Source organism: Astatotilapia calliptera, chromosome 20 (genome assembly GCF_964374335.1).
Source record: "Astatotilapia calliptera chromosome 20, fAstCal68.1, whole genome shotgun sequence".
NCBI lineage: Eukaryota > Metazoa > Chordata > Actinopteri > Cichliformes > Cichlidae > Astatotilapia > Astatotilapia calliptera.
In genome coordinates this window covers 17,036,990-17,054,207 of record NC_137441.1, presented here as the reverse complement: position 1 = coordinate 17,054,207, position 17,218 = coordinate 17,036,990, and the positions used below count along the sequence as shown (strand labels likewise).

The 17,218-nt window shown below is 40.9% G+C and overlaps 1 protein-coding gene across 1 annotated transcript in view; it reads left to right on the top strand.

Annotated features, from left to right (window-relative positions):
• plch2a (phospholipase C, eta 2a) overlaps positions 1–13,175 on the top strand; it is a 66,750-nt gene extending 53,575 nt beyond the window's left edge. The window contains exons 17-23 of the mRNA XM_080295474.1: positions 296–420; positions 1,593–1,677; positions 3,538–3,684; positions 3,989–4,068; positions 6,255–7,729; positions 9,917–9,945; positions 13,068–13,175. Of these exons, the coding sequence (XP_080151600.1) occupies positions 296–420; positions 1,593–1,677; positions 3,538–3,684; positions 3,989–4,068; positions 6,255–7,481 (1,664 nt within the window). The 3' untranslated portion in view covers positions 7,482–7,729; positions 9,917–9,945; positions 13,068–13,175. The remainder of the gene's footprint in view (positions 1–295; positions 421–1,592; positions 1,678–3,537; positions 3,685–3,988; positions 4,069–6,254; positions 7,730–9,916; positions 9,946–13,067) is intronic.
• Positions 13,176–17,218: the final 4,043 nt, after the last annotated feature.

Here is a 17,218-nt window from a genome sequence, read left to right as displayed (position 1 = left end):
TCCATGTTTGTTTGTTTGTTTGTTTTTAACTGAGCAGGTCCCTAACTGCTTCTAATTTTTCAGTATTTAGTTTATTTAATGCTCTCCCTCTCCTCTACTGTTCTTTAGTTCACTTGAGTTTTCCAGTGTTTTGTGTAGAGAACCAGGTAGGCTCAGACTGGATGTGTGTGTCCTGCTTTTTATAATATCACAAAATAAAGTTTAAAAAATTCATAGTTGAAGTGGTTGACATTTGTCATTTTATTACAATAAGTGAAAAATCACAAGTAGAGTGTAATCATTTTACCCACTGCAGATGCCTTTAACCCCAACGTGGAAGACCCCATTCCTGGTCAGATGAAGAAACAGCTGGTGTTAAAGGTCATTAGTGGACAACAGCTGCCCAAACCCAAAGACTCAATGCTGGGAGACCGAGGAGAGGTAGGACCACAGACTAGATTTATAGGATTGAAGTTCCACGTTGAACTGAATGAATATGGGATAAATCTGTAATCATCCTTACAAGCAGCACCTCCTCAAAATGTCTTTTTGCAGAGAAGGCGCCTTACTTTTAGTCTGAATGATTTATGGGCAGGCCAATGTAAGCTATTTGCTGTTCTATGGGTATTTGTAGGGCTGGGTATCACCACTGATTTCTACAACTGATTCAAATTCACAAGGTTTCGATTCGATTTATAATCCTGATCATTTATCTTTTATATGTACTTCTAAATTAATGTTACGTCCCTCTGCAGCCCCTAATCTCTTCAGTGGGTTGAGCTGTTGCTAATTGACCACACCTGACCAGGTGTGGACAAAAGGATACCTGAGGCAGGCTTTCAGGAAGCCTCACTAGCCTTGCCTTGGTGGTACCAGCCATGTTAGCCAACCTGCTATGCATTTTAGGATTAAAACCTCTTCTCACCTACAATCTGGTGTTTGTCTCCTTATTTATGTTGCGGCTTTTGAGACGGGTCGTAACAATTAAAAATGTTAAATTTTAAACAATTTGACTGTTTTTTCTGCAATTACAAACTCAGTGTAAACTATCAATGTATAAAAACAAAGCTGACACTGTGAGACTTCATCAGAGGTGTGAGGATCACAGCAGATGCCTTTGTGTCAAAGTAACTGTGGATAAAAACAGAAAAGCATGAAGGAGATTTTCCTGGCCTGACATTTTATAGCAGATAACCTAAATTATTCTGCAGTAGATCAAAACTGAAGAAAACCATGAATCAGCATCTGAACATTACCTGAAGCTGCTGAAGTGAAGCAGAGCAAAGTTAGAGATGTTTGATTACAGACACAGCTGAGCAATCATTTGTAAAAGTTAAAGTTTCTTAGGTATTGAACAGCAGAAATGAGATTTCATGGTCCCAACTTTGTGGTAGCAATTTGGGGATGGCTCCCTCCTGTTCCAACATGACTGCACAAAGATATGTATGAGAGAGTTTGGGGTCGAAGAACTTCGTGGACCTGCACAGTCTTGACCTCAACCTGATAAAAACCTTTAATTAAAGCAGAGACTGCAAGTTAGGCCTGACCTCTGACTGCTGAAAGAATGGTCAAAATTGTAGATGTCTTAAAACTGTGCAATGTCTTTCTGACAGATCATTGATCCCTTTGTGGAAGTGGAGATCATTGGCCTCCCAGTGGATTGCTGCAAGGAACAGACTAGAGTGGTGGATGATAATGGTGGGTCTCCATTTAGTCATGAAATGTCAATTGTATTTAAATGGTGCATTTCAATTTCTCAAACTCAATGTGCTTGACACACAGAAGAAAACGACATAAAAACCGATGTAGGTTTACAATGAAAACAGATAAAATAAACTTTACAAAGAGATAAAATACATATAAATATATACAGCTAGATTGATGCCGTCCATTGATTTCTGAAGTCTTGACTTCAGCACTTCTGCCAAGGGGCGGATCTGACTGAGAAACAGACTGCAAGCTTATTAGCTGATGACTGATGATTGACAAGTCGTTAGCCAATGAGTGTGTGGTTTCATACTACAGGTAATCATCCATCTTAAACATGGTAAAAAACCAGTGTTTTCTCATTTAGTATGAGTCAGAACGAGTGGCTCAGCCTATAAACTCAGCCAAGAAGAAGTGTTTAAAGAGGTTAGGTCATGACTGGAAGTCTTTTTGCAACCACAGCTGTTTCCATCTGTTGGATTTTAGATAAAAACAAGTTTCCACATGACATCCCAACATGAAGCTGTTTATGGACTCCAACTGTTTTTACCTTTTAAACTCTGCAGGATTTTTTTTTTGTTTGCCTGTCCCGTTTGGCTCTTTTGCCATCAGAATTGTTGTCTAAAGGCAAAGAAAGATGAATCCAACGGATTTACTTTACCAAATTGACCATCCCAGCCTTGCCATAATGGTCCATTTGATTCACCTTTTATTGTTTATTTTATTTTCACTCTGCAGAATTTTCTGCTTCCTGAGCCTTTGATGCCATAAATGCAGTACATAGTTAAGTGTTTGGTTTAAATCTGATAAAGGTCAGACCTGTGTCCCAGCATTGCTAAACAGAAATGTTAACATTTGGGGCCCAGCTCTTTAACAGTTACCTGTGTTTTAAAGATGGGATTGAATTCATTTTGAAAGAGTGACCTTAGCCTCAGTATTGAAAGGTTTATGTGCTTTGAAAGACATCACCGTGGGTGTAAAGGTAACTGCAGTTCAGACATATTAAACTGAATGAACTCATTCATACAGCAGTTTGAAAATACAATATCACCACCTGAAATAATTACAGGAACACGTTCAGAAAGCTGAATGGGGATCTCATTAGACAGTTAATGGTGCTCAAGATTGCTTTTGTGACGCACACAGGCAAAAATTATATATATAAAAAACAACAGAGGAGCTTTGCTATCAGTGATGTAGTTTCTTGCTAATAGATGCTGGTTTTTTTTGTTTGTTCTTTTGGAACAGCTAACTAGTTTTTGCTGACCTCTAGTGGTGTGCAAAGCCATGTCAGGGTGAACTTGTAGGAGTAATGTCAGGAAATTCAACTAAACATGTCAGCTGAAAGCACCGTGCAAATGAAGCTTACTGCAAGTTCAACCTTGCAATTCCTGTGAAGCAGACGCTTCTTGCAGCTTCTAAAAGTAGTCGAGAGTTTTCTGTGGACACTCGCAGTCACGTCAATGTCCAGGTGTTTGCATGTAGACATCTGTGGTTTGTTGTTGTGCTTTGTACATATATAATATAATATAATATGGTGAATCTGTGTATATAGTTTGACAGCTTTCTGATATATACTTGAGGAGCCCAGCAAGACGAGACATGCACAGGCAGCACCAAAAACTCTCAAACACACCCTGAATAATTGATGAGTGCAAAGATAATTTGCTGCCCTGTCTCTATTACTCTTTTATATGCCCGTTTGCCAAAATGCTGTCCTCTTATCTGCCTTACTCTTATTGTGCTATCTATCATATTATTTCTCCTATCTGCTCTTCCTTTGCACTCACCTCCCACACATATCTCCCCTATCCCATCCCTTCTGCATCCCTATTTGGGATGGTTCTGTAGGTTTCAACCCGATGTGGGAGGAGACTTTGGTGTTCATGGTTCACATGCCCGAGCTGGCCCTGATTCGTTTCCTTGTGTGGGATCATGACCCAATTGGCCAGGACTTCATTGGCCAGCGTACCATTGCCTTTAACAGCATGATGCCAGGTAAGACATGGTGCTGCTTTTGGATGGCACTAACACTCGTTCAAGGTTTTCTGCTGTGTTTTAGTGATTATATACTTACTTAAGGAACTCAAACCGGAAACTCACTGTACAAACTCACTATACATCTACTATATATAACTAATTTGGTGCTCTTGATTCCGAGTCTCTGCTAACATCATGTCAATTGATAGTTTTGCTGCTGGTTGAGCTGGTATTTATTGGGTATTTGGCTACAGCTATTCCTTTGTGGCTGTTATATTTGAGTCCCTGATAAGGCAGCTGTCTCTGACATTTTTGTATGCAGGCTATCGCCATGTGTACTTGGAAGGAATGGAGGAAGCTTCCATCTTTGTTCATGTAGCTGTTAATGACGTCACTGGTAAGGTGGGTATTACTGCAGAAACCAGCTTAAAGTCTTGCTCACTTTGCTCTCAAACAGAAATGTTCATGAAAGCGTTGTGCACTGACAGCTTTTACAGATGTTCTTGTAATAAGATAAGATAACGTTTATTAGTCCCACACGTGGGAAATTTGTTTTGTCACAGCAGGAAGTGGACAGTGCAAAAGTTATGAAGCAAAAATTAGAATACAATAAGAATAAATACAGTACACAACTGTACAGAATAGAATAAAATGAATGAATATATATGAATAATGAATGAATAAAATGAATATACAATAATGAATATACAGTACAGTATTCAGTAATGAATATACAATAAACTTTACCTTAGGTTATTTCACCAAAAACCAAATAATAATACCAAAATCTGTGTTTTGGTATTATTATTATTATTACTACTACTACTACTACTACTACTACTACTACTACTACTACTACTACTACTACTACTACTACTACTAATAATAATAATAATAATAATAATTTAAATTGTTATTAAACTGTTTTTCTACAAAAACTTCTTTTCATTTTCTTTTTGAAATATTGTTTGAAAATACAAAAATCCTAGAAACAAAACAAAACTTGTCAGTACTTATGATTAGGAGACTTTCTAATAGCAGAATATCCACTCCAATCTTAGCCACTCGTCCTTGCCTCCTTTTGTTTATTGCTTTGTGGTTATTTCAGCAAAAACTGAACTATGAACTATGTAACCTAGACCATATTCAGACATGTAAAATATATACATTATTATTGTTATTATTATTATTGTTATGCTTTTAAACTTCAGTGTAAATTTCAGTTTTCTGTTCATAAGAATATACTGACTGCACCTGTTTTTGCAGATCACACTAGCTTCAGTGTTATTCCTCATTCAGCCCATATTTTCGATGCCCTCAGCTATCAGTAGCTATTTAGTAAATGACCACTTTGTTGTCCACATTGTCCTTGTTTTGAAGTTGCCTTTCTTCGAGTTGCTGTGTGACTCCTGTTTGAAGCCACAGCCCACCTATTTTTTTCTCCTTTTATCATTCTCCTTTTTCATTTCCACTCTCTCCCCATGTCTGTTTGTGATTGCAGTGGACCTCTCTTTTATGAAATGCTCAACATAGAAGCAGACAATGTTTAGGAGTCCTGAAGCTGCCACTCAAAACTTGGGTGTAGTGAGATCCAGTCAGAATCTTGCATGAGCCACATACCCTGCATCATTCTCCTCAGTGCACACCCCCTCAAATTGTTCAACTGTCCATTAAATTAAAGTACTGAAAATTGTAAGGTGGTAGAATGCGATTGTTCTGGTCCCACTTTTTTTTCCCCAGCCTCTGCAGTTTTTGGTCTAGGCAGTGAAATTCTTTCAGTATAGGTGTCTATGTACTAAACGTTCCAGAAACTTAAAGAAGCCCAGTTGCTTTCTTTCCAAGTTCTCTAAGAATGAATTGCTTTGCCAAGAACTCTTTCTACAATAGTCAAGATCCCGAAAAGATGAGGTGAGTTAGCCTGCTGACATGGTCTTTGTTCCTTTGGTTATACAGTACTGTCCTAGTAATTTGACTAGTCAGCAAATCCGTGGTCTACAAATGATCTTCACAAATTATGATCTCTAGGCTGGGACTGTTTTTGAATTTACAGCCATCTTGATGGAAGTTAATTTTAGTTAGTTTAGTCAGTTAAGACCCCAAGACACTGAGTTTCACAATCATCACGGCCACAGTGTCCTTCTTTTGTTCCAGTCATTGTAACCTTTGACCTTCTGTTTTAGTGAAAACATCCATGCAGTGTTGAGAAGGTTTTTGTTCAACTTTGCCAGTTACCTTCAAGCATGTGTACATGTAACTGATATTTTGCTACAGGATCTTCAGCTGGTTGCTTAAAATGTCTAACACTTTGAATCCAAGTGGATTTCAAAGCTAGTCAGCATGGTTGCAGCTGGATGATCATGTCAGTGTGATCTATGAGAGATCAGTCACACGTGCGTTTCTGTAGGAAATGTGGATTTAATTTACTTTCCTTATTTTAAGCATGCTCATTATACTAATCCTATGTATGTACTACTGCAGTAAATTCATTGGGTGCAATGAATTTAGTGTAATATGGCAGATTGTTTTCAATATCTTCAACTTATTTGGGAATTGTGTTTGGCAATGATGTCCTGTTGTGTTTTTGTCAGGCAAGAGCAGCCAGCGGCATAAAAGGGTTGTTTCACAGAAACCCAAAGCAGGCTTCCCTGGACAGTCACACTGCTGTACAGCACAGCCGTAAGAACCCGTTTGGGGCCCACCTCCTGCGCCGCACGGCCAGTGCACCTACCAAAGGTCAACCCAAAATCAAGAAAGGTTTACCAGACATTGCAATTGACACCAAAGACTACAGCTCAGAGGGAGCTAGTGAGGAACGAGAGTCCGGGGAGGGAGAAAAGGCTTCTGCTGCTACCTCTCAGCACCACAATGGGGATTCACTGGCACCCCAACAAACCAAGGGACCGTGGAACCATTCCGACACAAATTTTCATCCCGAGGAAGGTAAAGGTAAGCGCTCGTTCTACACTCAGCGACGACCAATGAGTGAACCTCTCAAGCGCGCCATTCGGCTCCGCATTCATGATCCGCTGGACACGAAGCCAAATGTGTTTGCACGTTTCGCTGTTAGCAGCTCGGGCAGTGTGGGGATGTCCTCCAACTGCATCACATGTGTGACTGGCTCAAGGGGGAGCCCAGAGGCTGAAAGAGAGGGTCAGGTTGAGCAAAAGTCCAAGGTGACAGATGGGGAGAGACCAAAGAAAAGTAACCACTCTTCCTCATCAAAGAGACAAGTCCAGTCAGAACCTGATGCCATGCCCCGGTCCCTAGGTGCCCAGCCCAACGTACAGCAGGTTCCTCCCACACCCAAGACTTGTATGGAGGCCCAATTTCAGTACTCGCCCATGCCATTCCCCAGATCTAAGTTCAGACAAACACTTGGTGCCCAGTATATCCACAATCGACCTGGTACGTCACAGAGGTACACCCGTTCCTGCAGCATTCCCCGCAGACGATCCTCCAATGCTGTTACACCAGCACCAAGCCTCGCACCAGACTGCAGGAGCACTCACTGTTGGCAGCAGGCGACACCACCCAACTATGGTGCTGTTTATGGCTCTGTACTCACTAAACTGACATACAGTGACATGAATTCAGGTCTCTTGCTCAGTGACAGTAGTAGCTGCCAGAGCTTTGGCAGTCTGAGCAGTTTGGAGTCTCTTCCTACGCTGCCCCCTTGTTCTATTCTTGACACCCGGAAGAGGGCTGTGGGTACCCTTCAAAGAGAGATGAATGCCCTGTTTGCTCAGAAAATGGAAGAGTTGCGCCATAAGTCTCCAATGTTCTTTGCTGGTAAGATGTATCTGAGGCAGATGTAGAACTCACCAGGTAGATGGTGTGCTGTAGCAGTATTAGTAGCACGTGCTGTCAGCTTTCCCTTTTGCCGTTAGTTAGATCTGTGTTGTGCAACATGCCTCTGATAAAATGAAGTCAAATCCAACCCTATCAATCGTTTCTTAGAGTTCAGTAGCTTTCATCAAAGCCTCATGATTGAAATTGTTTCAAATTTGCTTATGTCGTTAAAATCCTCTTACTTTACCCACATGCTTGACAGATGAGAAAAATGGTAAGTTTTTGTCTAGAAACAATAGTAATCATTCAATTTGAACAACGTACAAAAAAACTCAAACTAGACTCTTTTAATTTGTCAAGCAGGTGCTTGTCCTAAACTGTTTTTAGAGAATAATTCAGGGGTATTAAAGCATTTAGTTCAGTTCAAAACATTTCTAAAGATAAGGCAAAATGTGGTAGTAGATCTATTAATTACATAAAATTGCTCTGTAGGATGCTTTGGTTAATGTTTGAAAGGTTAGCTTTAGCAAAGTCTTCATAAAAGTTTAAAAAGATCACTTTTCATGATTTTCAACTACTGTATTTTTTGCACTAAAAGGCGCACTTTAAAGCCTTTAATTTTCACAAAAATTGACAGTGCTCCTTATAATCCGGTGCACCTTATGTATGAATTCTGGTTGTGCTTACTGACCTAGAACCGATTTTATGTGCTACACGGTGCTCAAAACTCGACTTTGGTAAGCTACGAAGCCGCACCGCTTAACCCTCCGGTTACGTTCACCCCCACCCCTTACTTTAGTGTTCCCGGTCAGTTTTAACAGCTCTTGGGTTAACATAAGAAACATTTTTCACCACCAAATTCTGTTCAATGGGTGGGTCAATGGGTCGTTCAGCCTCGCGGAGTAATCTGGGTCCTAAAAGTCCCAAAGTCCCAAAGTCAATCACTGATAGTTAAAAACTGTCTAAAATCTTTCATCTTTGATAAAATGATCAGCGTTGCTGCTTTACCAGGTGTAACAATTAAGTTTAACATCCAGGCATCCATGAAAACAGAATTTATTACATTTATGAAATTTAACAGAGTTAGAAGTTAGCAGGAAGTTAGCTCGCTAGCCTCCACCTAAACATGATATAGCATGTTCTGACTGAGAGATTTCTGAAACAAATTAAAACGTACAGCTCTGTTATCACTTCCAACATAAATGAAGACAGAAAACTAAACAGCAGTGACGTTTGTAGAGTTACTGAAGTTGGGCTAGGTGGTATATAATGATGTGCTACGTGATCGCTAGCGACACAGCTATGTTAGCATAACATAAAGACAGTGAAGCTGGAGGATGAACGTGAACTTTTTTCCAATCGGTGAAAGTTAACGTGAGGGTTCCTGATTAGGGACAAATGCAATCGCATGGCAGGATGCTGTAAATAAACCAAATAAATCAAACTTCAGTCAGGAGAACAACTGAGATAATCCATCCACAATACGAGGTTGGTGATTAATATACTGCAACAACATGGGAATAGAGCAGCTGTGATAGAATTCAACATTAATGAATCAATGATACGGAAGTGAAGGAAGCAAGAAGAATGAGATGAGTAAAGTTTGACTTAACTGACTGTTTTGTTTCATTTAATGCACCTTATAATCCAGTGCACGTTATGGTCTGAAAAATATGGTTTGTGTGGATGCGAAAGAAATTATTTTTTGATCGGGCAAGGATTGCCCACATCCATCTTAGAAAATGTTGTTCAAGGACATCTGGTGCTTCAGAGATGTGTTCTTCTATTTAAAATATAGAAATACAAAGAATTTGCCACCAGAACAACTATCCATGGAATGTTTCATGGGTATTTGTTTCGGATTCTGGATTTTGCATTGAATCTTATAAAACCCTTTACTTTACTTCACCATTGCATTTAATAGCAATCAACATATATTCAGCTTGAGTCCTGAAACCGAGAATATTTTAGGTACTTAATTGACAACCGCTGAGTCCTGCGAGTCACGAGGTACTGGTGTCTGAGTTATGTCCACACAATCCCCCTTTGAGCCACACATTACATTTTTTAGAGGAGTTGACTTCCTTATAAACACCAGCTGTTCTACCTAAACTGACTCCCCTTGAGCCCTTTGCAGTTCATCATGTGATTGCCATTGCTGTTTGATGAACCTTATGGGGGAAGCAAGTTTGTGTAGGGAGCTGTATTACAAGTTTGCTGGCCTGATTACAAGCTGACATCTGTTAAGTCATATGATGCTGGCAGATAAATCCTTTCTAGCAGCGTTATCTATTATCTTTCTTTTCAGTCTAACATGGAGAGAGATTTGTTCTGATATGGAGACCAGTTTTTGTGAGGATGTTTTTTCTTCTGTCCTTGCTTACAGTCTTTCTCTTCTCAGTTTGTCTAAATTACCCTTTTCCCTCTGTGTCCCTTTTTGCATGCTCTCTTTCCATCCTAGTGCAGAATTGAGAGGATGACCAAAGTCAGGTAAACTTTGTTAAATGCATGCAGCCTCTTAAATTCATCCATCACCAACTTTTCTCTTTCCCACCATAGTTGTTTGTTCTCATCCTGTTCTCAAAAATACTGTACCTCACCAATGCACCAATTCAGCTTCATCTGTGTTTAGGGGTTTAAATAGAGACTTGGTGTGGACAAGTGGAAAAGACAATTCATTAAACTAATGTCACAGGACCTGCATGATGTAGTACAAAAAACCCTTAAAAAATTTAAAATTTAAGTTGGTCTGTAATTATCATTTAAAAAAAAAAGTGGCTAAAATATTTGAAAGTCCTTATATATTTCCTGGAGCTTTTAAGGTTATAGTGAAGTTGATGAGCATTAACATCAAGCTATGGGAAAGTGCTATTGAAGCTAGGTTAAGAGGAGAGGTGATCATCATATCTCTCCTATGGATCACGTTGAACTTATATGGCTGTAAGACCTAGATACCAATGGTGGTCTGGGATTGGAATATTTAATGCAATAGAGTCACTGCATTGGGGCGTGATTTGAGCAAAGGGTCCATGAGCACCCCAGGACGTAGGAATAAAGAGAGACCACCACCCCAGAGCCAAGCGCTCTTTTTCAGGTGTGCTACAGTAAGTCTAACACTCACAGTTTTCAGCTGAAATACACCACAGGGTGATCAGCCTTTTTTCCTGCTGCGACAAAACTACCCCCAGCCCTGTGTGCAAAGTGTCAGTCCTCAGAATAAACGGGAGGGAAGAAGTTAGGTCTGGAGCAGGGTTTCACATGAAACACCACCTGGCATTGCTGCATCCACAGGACCAAATCGGGGGCAACTTTCTGGGTGAGGTCTGTTAAGGGACTGGTCTGCTCCCCAAAGTTCGGGACGAACCAGCCAGCCCCAAAACTGCCTCACCTCCGTTTTGGTTTTGTTACAGACAGGATGCAATGACTGCTGGCCTCGCCATCTGAGGGCGCACCTGTCTGCCTCTCAGGTGGTAACCCTCATACAACTGCAAACATTTTCAGGTTGGCCATGAACCCCGAACCCCCACCTCAGCAGAGACTACATGACTGCAGCCACCTGCTGCACATGCTCTGCACAGATGTTACTGTGAATGATAACATCATCCAGGTAGGCGGCAGCTTATGCAGTGTGTTGCTGCATCACCTGGGCCAAGAAGAACTGGAATGTGGCCATGGCTCCATACCATATGGAGTAGAGAAGGCTGTTTTTTCCTTAGACTCTGGAGACAAGGGAATCTGCCAGTGGTGCTTGGTCAAATCAAGTATTGTGGAAAATTGAGCAGTTTGTCAACCTGGAGTATGGGATACGCATCAAACTGTGACACCACATTTACCTTGTGCTAGTCTACACAGAACTCTACAGAATCCTCTTTTCACCACAAGAACCAAGAGGTCATACCATCCACTGTATGGCTCTTATATTACTCCCATCTCCAGCATATCAGCCAATTCCTTCTGAAGTATTTGCCTTTGTTTGTAGGTAATTTGTAGGGCAGTGAACACATCGTCATGCCAGGGTGAGTTTCAGAATGAGAAACTCACCCTTTCTTAATTAGGTCCAACACTCCCCCTGGCTCCCTGCCAAATAGTTTAAAGGAATAACATCTTGTGGAGTCCTGGGATGATAGATGCTTGTCTGAATAGACTTAATGCCCAATAATTCAGCGCACCAGTGTTTGCCGCACTGGCCAATCAGTCTCCAGACACCTACATGATTCTGCTGTGGCATTGAAGATGTCCAGGAATGCAGATAATCTGTCTCCCATCTTGTCCAGCATGATAGCTTGTGCTGTGGGGAGCTGTGAGGGTGGACCCATATCAAGCCACCAGGTTGTCCAGAACCTGAGTTTCACACTTGGCCTGGACCTGCAGGTTCTCCAGCTGCTTAAGCTGCACTGCCTCCTACTGTCGGTGTATTGAAGCCAGTTCTACCACCACCTGAACCAATGTGTGCACCAGCTGCACGGGCTGTCGGTCCAACATCTTCACGTGGGGGAAAGTTGGGTGCCAATTTAGCAAATTGCTGCTACAGGAGCTGCACCATCACACACTGTGTCTTTGTTCAGTGTTTTCTCTTTTATTTTCACACAATTTATTTTGTACTGTTTGCTTTACATCACTGCCCGCCAGCTGTGGTCACTCTCCTCTTCTGCCAGTTCCATTTCTTCTACTGCATAGTAGTCCCACACATCGTCCCTACTATTGTATAAATATGAGAGACATGGTTTGGCAACTACTGACAGAAGCGTCTCCCAGCCTTCCCTGGCAATGCCCCTGAACCCACCTCACTGCCCCTCCCCTGCAGTTAAGCCATACACCAATCCTGCCACCACAGCAATAGCACTAACAACAAGACAGGAGGCAGAGCTAGAGGAAGCAGAATGATCAGGAATAAGAATGAGTACATCAAAGGGATAGCTTAGGTTGACCAAGTTGGAGAGGACAGGTTGAGATGGTTTGGACATGTGCAGCAGAAGGATAGCAGATACTTTGGCCAAATTATGTTGTATATCAGGCTGCCAGGGGGGAGGAAAAGAAGAAGACCTCAGACAAGGTTCATGGGTGTAGTGGCAAATGTCATGCAGAGAGTTTGTTTGACAGAAGATGATGCTAGTGACATAATGAGATGGAGCCACTGTGGTGAACCGTAAAGGGAGCAGGCAAAAGAACAGTGCAAAAATTCAGGTCTTACACTGGGACGCCATTATTCTTGCTAGTGTTAGCTAATACTGAGATTGTAACTTTAGCTTTCTGTCATTTTACTGGCAACATTGAGAATAAGCCATTGTGCCACACAGCTAAGATACAACTGCCTGGTTATTGTTGTTTGACAACTTTAGTGCTTTAGGGCATGCTACTCATTTCTGAGCAGAAATGAGTAGCATGCCAGATTATTTCATCAGCTTCATGGTACTGACTTATGTATGATTTCAAAAGCATTTATTTTAGCCAATATTAAATTATGCAATATACAAATCATTAGCATGTCAATATCCAAGCTGATACCAAATACATCAGATCAAAAGATCTCCAGTTTTCAAATTGATTAGGTTTTATCGCCACTAGGTCAGAATTGTGATCAAGCTTATAGAGTTCCTTCTTTTTTTCGACAGATTGTTCTACAGTACACAGACCAGATGCCCCTCTTCCATTTCTTGCACTAAACCCCAGAAGACACCGAGAGCATTCGTTCTGTTCATCCTGCCTCCACTCAGGAAGAATATTCACATCGCTCCTCATTTACATCGGTACATTCAACACAGCACACCATTCCTTCAAATGGGATGGTACACAGTCCTATTGTGGTGAATGGAGATGCTATGAAACCTTCTACAGTTTCCAAAACCACACCCCTCTTCCTGGCAAACCCTGTTGAGAAAATATTACTATCAGGATACAGTAAAGACCCCAAAACCAACAAAAACACTTATTTTTACATGGAGCACAAATCAAACCAAACCAGGACACTACAGCAGAAACAAAAAGTGATTCAAGAGTTAAAGTCTGATGACCAAGCAGAGCTACCTCCTCATGCAACCGTGTCGGCTAGAACTCCTGCAGTCCCTCCAGCTCAGATTAGGAGAGCTTCTTTTAGCCAAGTGCCATCTCACATTCCAATAAGAAGAACAAAAAGTGAGGGCCATGCTCGAGGAGATGTAACCTCAGCTAGGTTGGCTCAGTCAGCAGTACCAGAGATCTGTGCAGATGCTACCGTGAATGATTGTTTTTGGAGGAAACTGGAGGCAGGCAACCACCACGGCAGCATATCATCCTCCTCTAGTATCTGTTCAAGTGACACTGCCATTGAAATCTCTCTAACCTGGCCAGAAAGAGTCTCAACAGTCTATCTACAGCCAGCAATACCTGTGACGCTTCCTGGGCCAGCTGCTGTCACCCAGCGTTTGTCTGCGACGATGCAAGAGCAAGTCAAACCTCAATCTTTAGCAAAATGAGTGCCCCAAAGATCAGCTTAATCTCTGTCTTCTGCAGAACCACTGGTAGAGTGAGCCAGCAGAGTGAGTCAAAGGAGCCACACCTGGAGCCAGATCTTCATAGAGGAACTGAAGCAATCTTCATCACCTCCAGCTACATCCACAACAGCTACAGCTTCTTTGTCCAAAAAGCCTTGGAGATCTGACCTCTGATGACATATGGTGCAACTTTGATAGTAAGTACCACAGCATCATCTGCAGTTTCACTGTTAGGCAAACCAAAGACCAATTCCCAAATGGCAGCCCACAGAACTCAGCCAGTCACTTTACAGAACACTTACGGAAGCTGACTGATGTGGAGCCCCTGACTGCTGGAGATTTCGCTTCACGGGTCTAAAGAATTCCCAGAAGAGCAAGGTGATAAGACCCTGGTTCAAGGGACTGCCTCCAGGAGCCAAAGCAGAGTGTGGTACATTACAAACCGGGCCAGGGAGGCCCAGGAAAGACTGAAGCTTCAAAGTGTTCCAGTACAGAGGTGCAAGCTTTAGGCTTGCTCTTAGCACTGGTAGTAGCCCCATTGAGGAGCTTGGAATCCCCGAAGGTGCTTGTTTCATGTCCCAGAGTCCTTGCAGATGCCCTGCACATGCCTCCCCTATACAATCCCAAACCTCCACCGACCCTGAAAACATTACAGTTTCTTTTTTGCTCAATCTCTAAGAACTGGCTGACTTTAAACTGATTGTAAGAGAGAAAGCCTGAAACTAGTATGGAATAAATTTGCTCCAGCAGAAAACTTTTTATTTTATTTATATTATTAATATTTTCTTTCTTGTAGAAAAAGCTGCAAATCTTGCAAAATACTGGTCTAAAGAAAGGTGTTTTACCACTTATTAGTAATCCATGAACAATCTGTTTGACATTTAAATGTTGTATATTTTGAACCAATGATGTACATTTTTTGTGCAATCAGGAAACGTCTTGAAAATGTTCAACAAATACTGAAATCTGTTTGCACAAAATGTTAGATATTTTCCAGAATGTGTTTAGTTACAAATACCAGGAATTTTTTTTTTTATGTTGGTTTCGTTGGCTATCATTTGCTCTCATGTTCAAGGGTTTTATTCGTTGTTTCTTTTTTTTTTTCTTTTTTTTTTACAAATACAGTAGCAATACACGTTTATATGTTTTTCAAAGACGTGTTGTTTTTATTTACTTGAAGTGGAATAACTTACTTTGGCTGTGGTAAAAGTTAGATACTATATGCATTTTTATAAGACCGTTAATCCACTAGCAATATTTTTTAAATTGATGGCATGGTATCATTGTGGAAGATGTGTAGTTCAATGCTAAAAGCCAAGGTTCATCTCATGTTTTTGCTGAAGAAAGGAACGATTCTTAAAGTTCTTCATTTCTCTTTGTGTAGTAGTTACAGTGTAATTTGACCAGGTTTTGCTAACATTCTCATCTGTGGCATGCTGCAGCATTTAGATGCTGTGTTTTGAAGCAGTGCTGTACTACCAAGTTTTAGCCCTTTTATGCTGACTGCATGTCTTTTATGTACTGTAACCTTTATCCGAATCTTGTGCTTTTTTTTGCAAATATATTTTATATGAAAATTAATATTCTAAACACTGTTTTTATCGTCTAATGATGATCAAAATGGCATCATGTTTGAAACCCTGCGTTTCCAGTAGTTTGTGATACTAAAATAAGATGAAAATTATGCATTTCAAAGCACGTTTATTCATCAGCATCCTGTATTGTTTGTTTGATTTAGACATTGTGAATTAATGATCTGAATAAATCTTAAGTTAATAATACTGAACATTTCACAGCTCATTTATTTAATTTGTACTTAATCTTGTCTGCAGCCGTCTTAGTTTTTTGACAAAGTCATTAGCTGGGTTAATTCAGCCTTGCACAAGGTGACATGTAAAAGCCCTTGGCCTTGGTTTTGGCAGTGTGCTGGCTTCTCTAATTATGGACTCTGCTTGGGTCTGTGTTTACCAGCCATCACCCCTTTCAACCTTTGGAGGGGAAAAAAAGAACTAGACCCCCTGCAGGAAGACAAAATGTTCCTTGAAGCTTCACAAGAGAGACAAACTTGTTAAGAGATCAGATATTAAAAAGAGACAATACTGTGCTTTTGGACTGGTTTTGGAATCGAGTTGTTGTTTAACTCGGGTTATTTTACTTGTAGCTAAAATATACATTTGCACACAATCATAAAGTTTCTGTTTGGAACACTTCCTAAATTTGGATTTGTGCCTGTTTCCTTGAGACTAGCATTTTCACACTCAAACAACTTTTTTCGTCACAAGTTCCTAGCCAGTGAGTTAGGAAAAGGTCGTGCTTTCTGTAGTAAGGTTAAGACCCTACAATATTAGAGTTAAGACCCTACAAAACACCAACTCTGCTTACCATTTTCCAGAGCTGAGAATCCATGCACTGTTTTCATGGTTTCTCAGGACACTGGCATGTCAGTCAAAGGTTTGTCCATTGTCAGGACTGTGATTTCCAAAGCTGACAGCCACCTCTGGCGAGCTGTCAGACACTGCTAGGCCTCTTTCTCAGCTCTGTAAGACTTTGTGTAGCTCGACATGCTCATTTTAGCGCTGCAGACTCTGCTCCAGCCAGCACACAAATACAAAAGACAGCTTCATTAGGATTCCAAGAGATCTACTGAGTCCCTCTTAAAGCTGTATTTATCTCGACAATTTGGCAAGTTTTGGCCTCTCAACTGAAACCTCCAGGCCCTGTCTAGCACTTAAGGCCTGAGAGAATGTTTTTTGTCTCACAGAATGAATGAAGTCTTTCCTTTCAAGATGAAATCACTGCCTGTTTTGTACAAATAAATCAGTTTGGTTTGCAGCTTATACGTAGAAATTTTTGAGACAAAGAAACGTGGTAGGGAGTGGGTGTTTGGATAGTTTTAACAAACTGCTGAAGATTAATAAAACATTTGTCCTAGCAAATTAAACAAAGGACATAGCTTCACAGTCACCTCTGTTGCTGTTTTGCAGGAGAGATTGAATTTATGATGACGAATCCCTCATGGTTGGTCAGGAGTGAGAGAAAATGTGATGTGCTCCAAAACAAAATCCCCCTTCCTCTGAGCCACTGGGACATTCCAGTCCATCCATATGTAAAGCTTACTGCACCACCACACTGTTAAGCTCCCAAAACCCTTGACCCATACCCCGCCCTCCTTTGTTGTTAAAGATCTTGTTGTGTAACCGTGCAAAAACACATGGTAACTGTTTAAAAGTCTGAAAATCTAAGACATAAAGTGATTCTGCCTCAGAAAAACACACCCAGCTCTAGGAAATTGC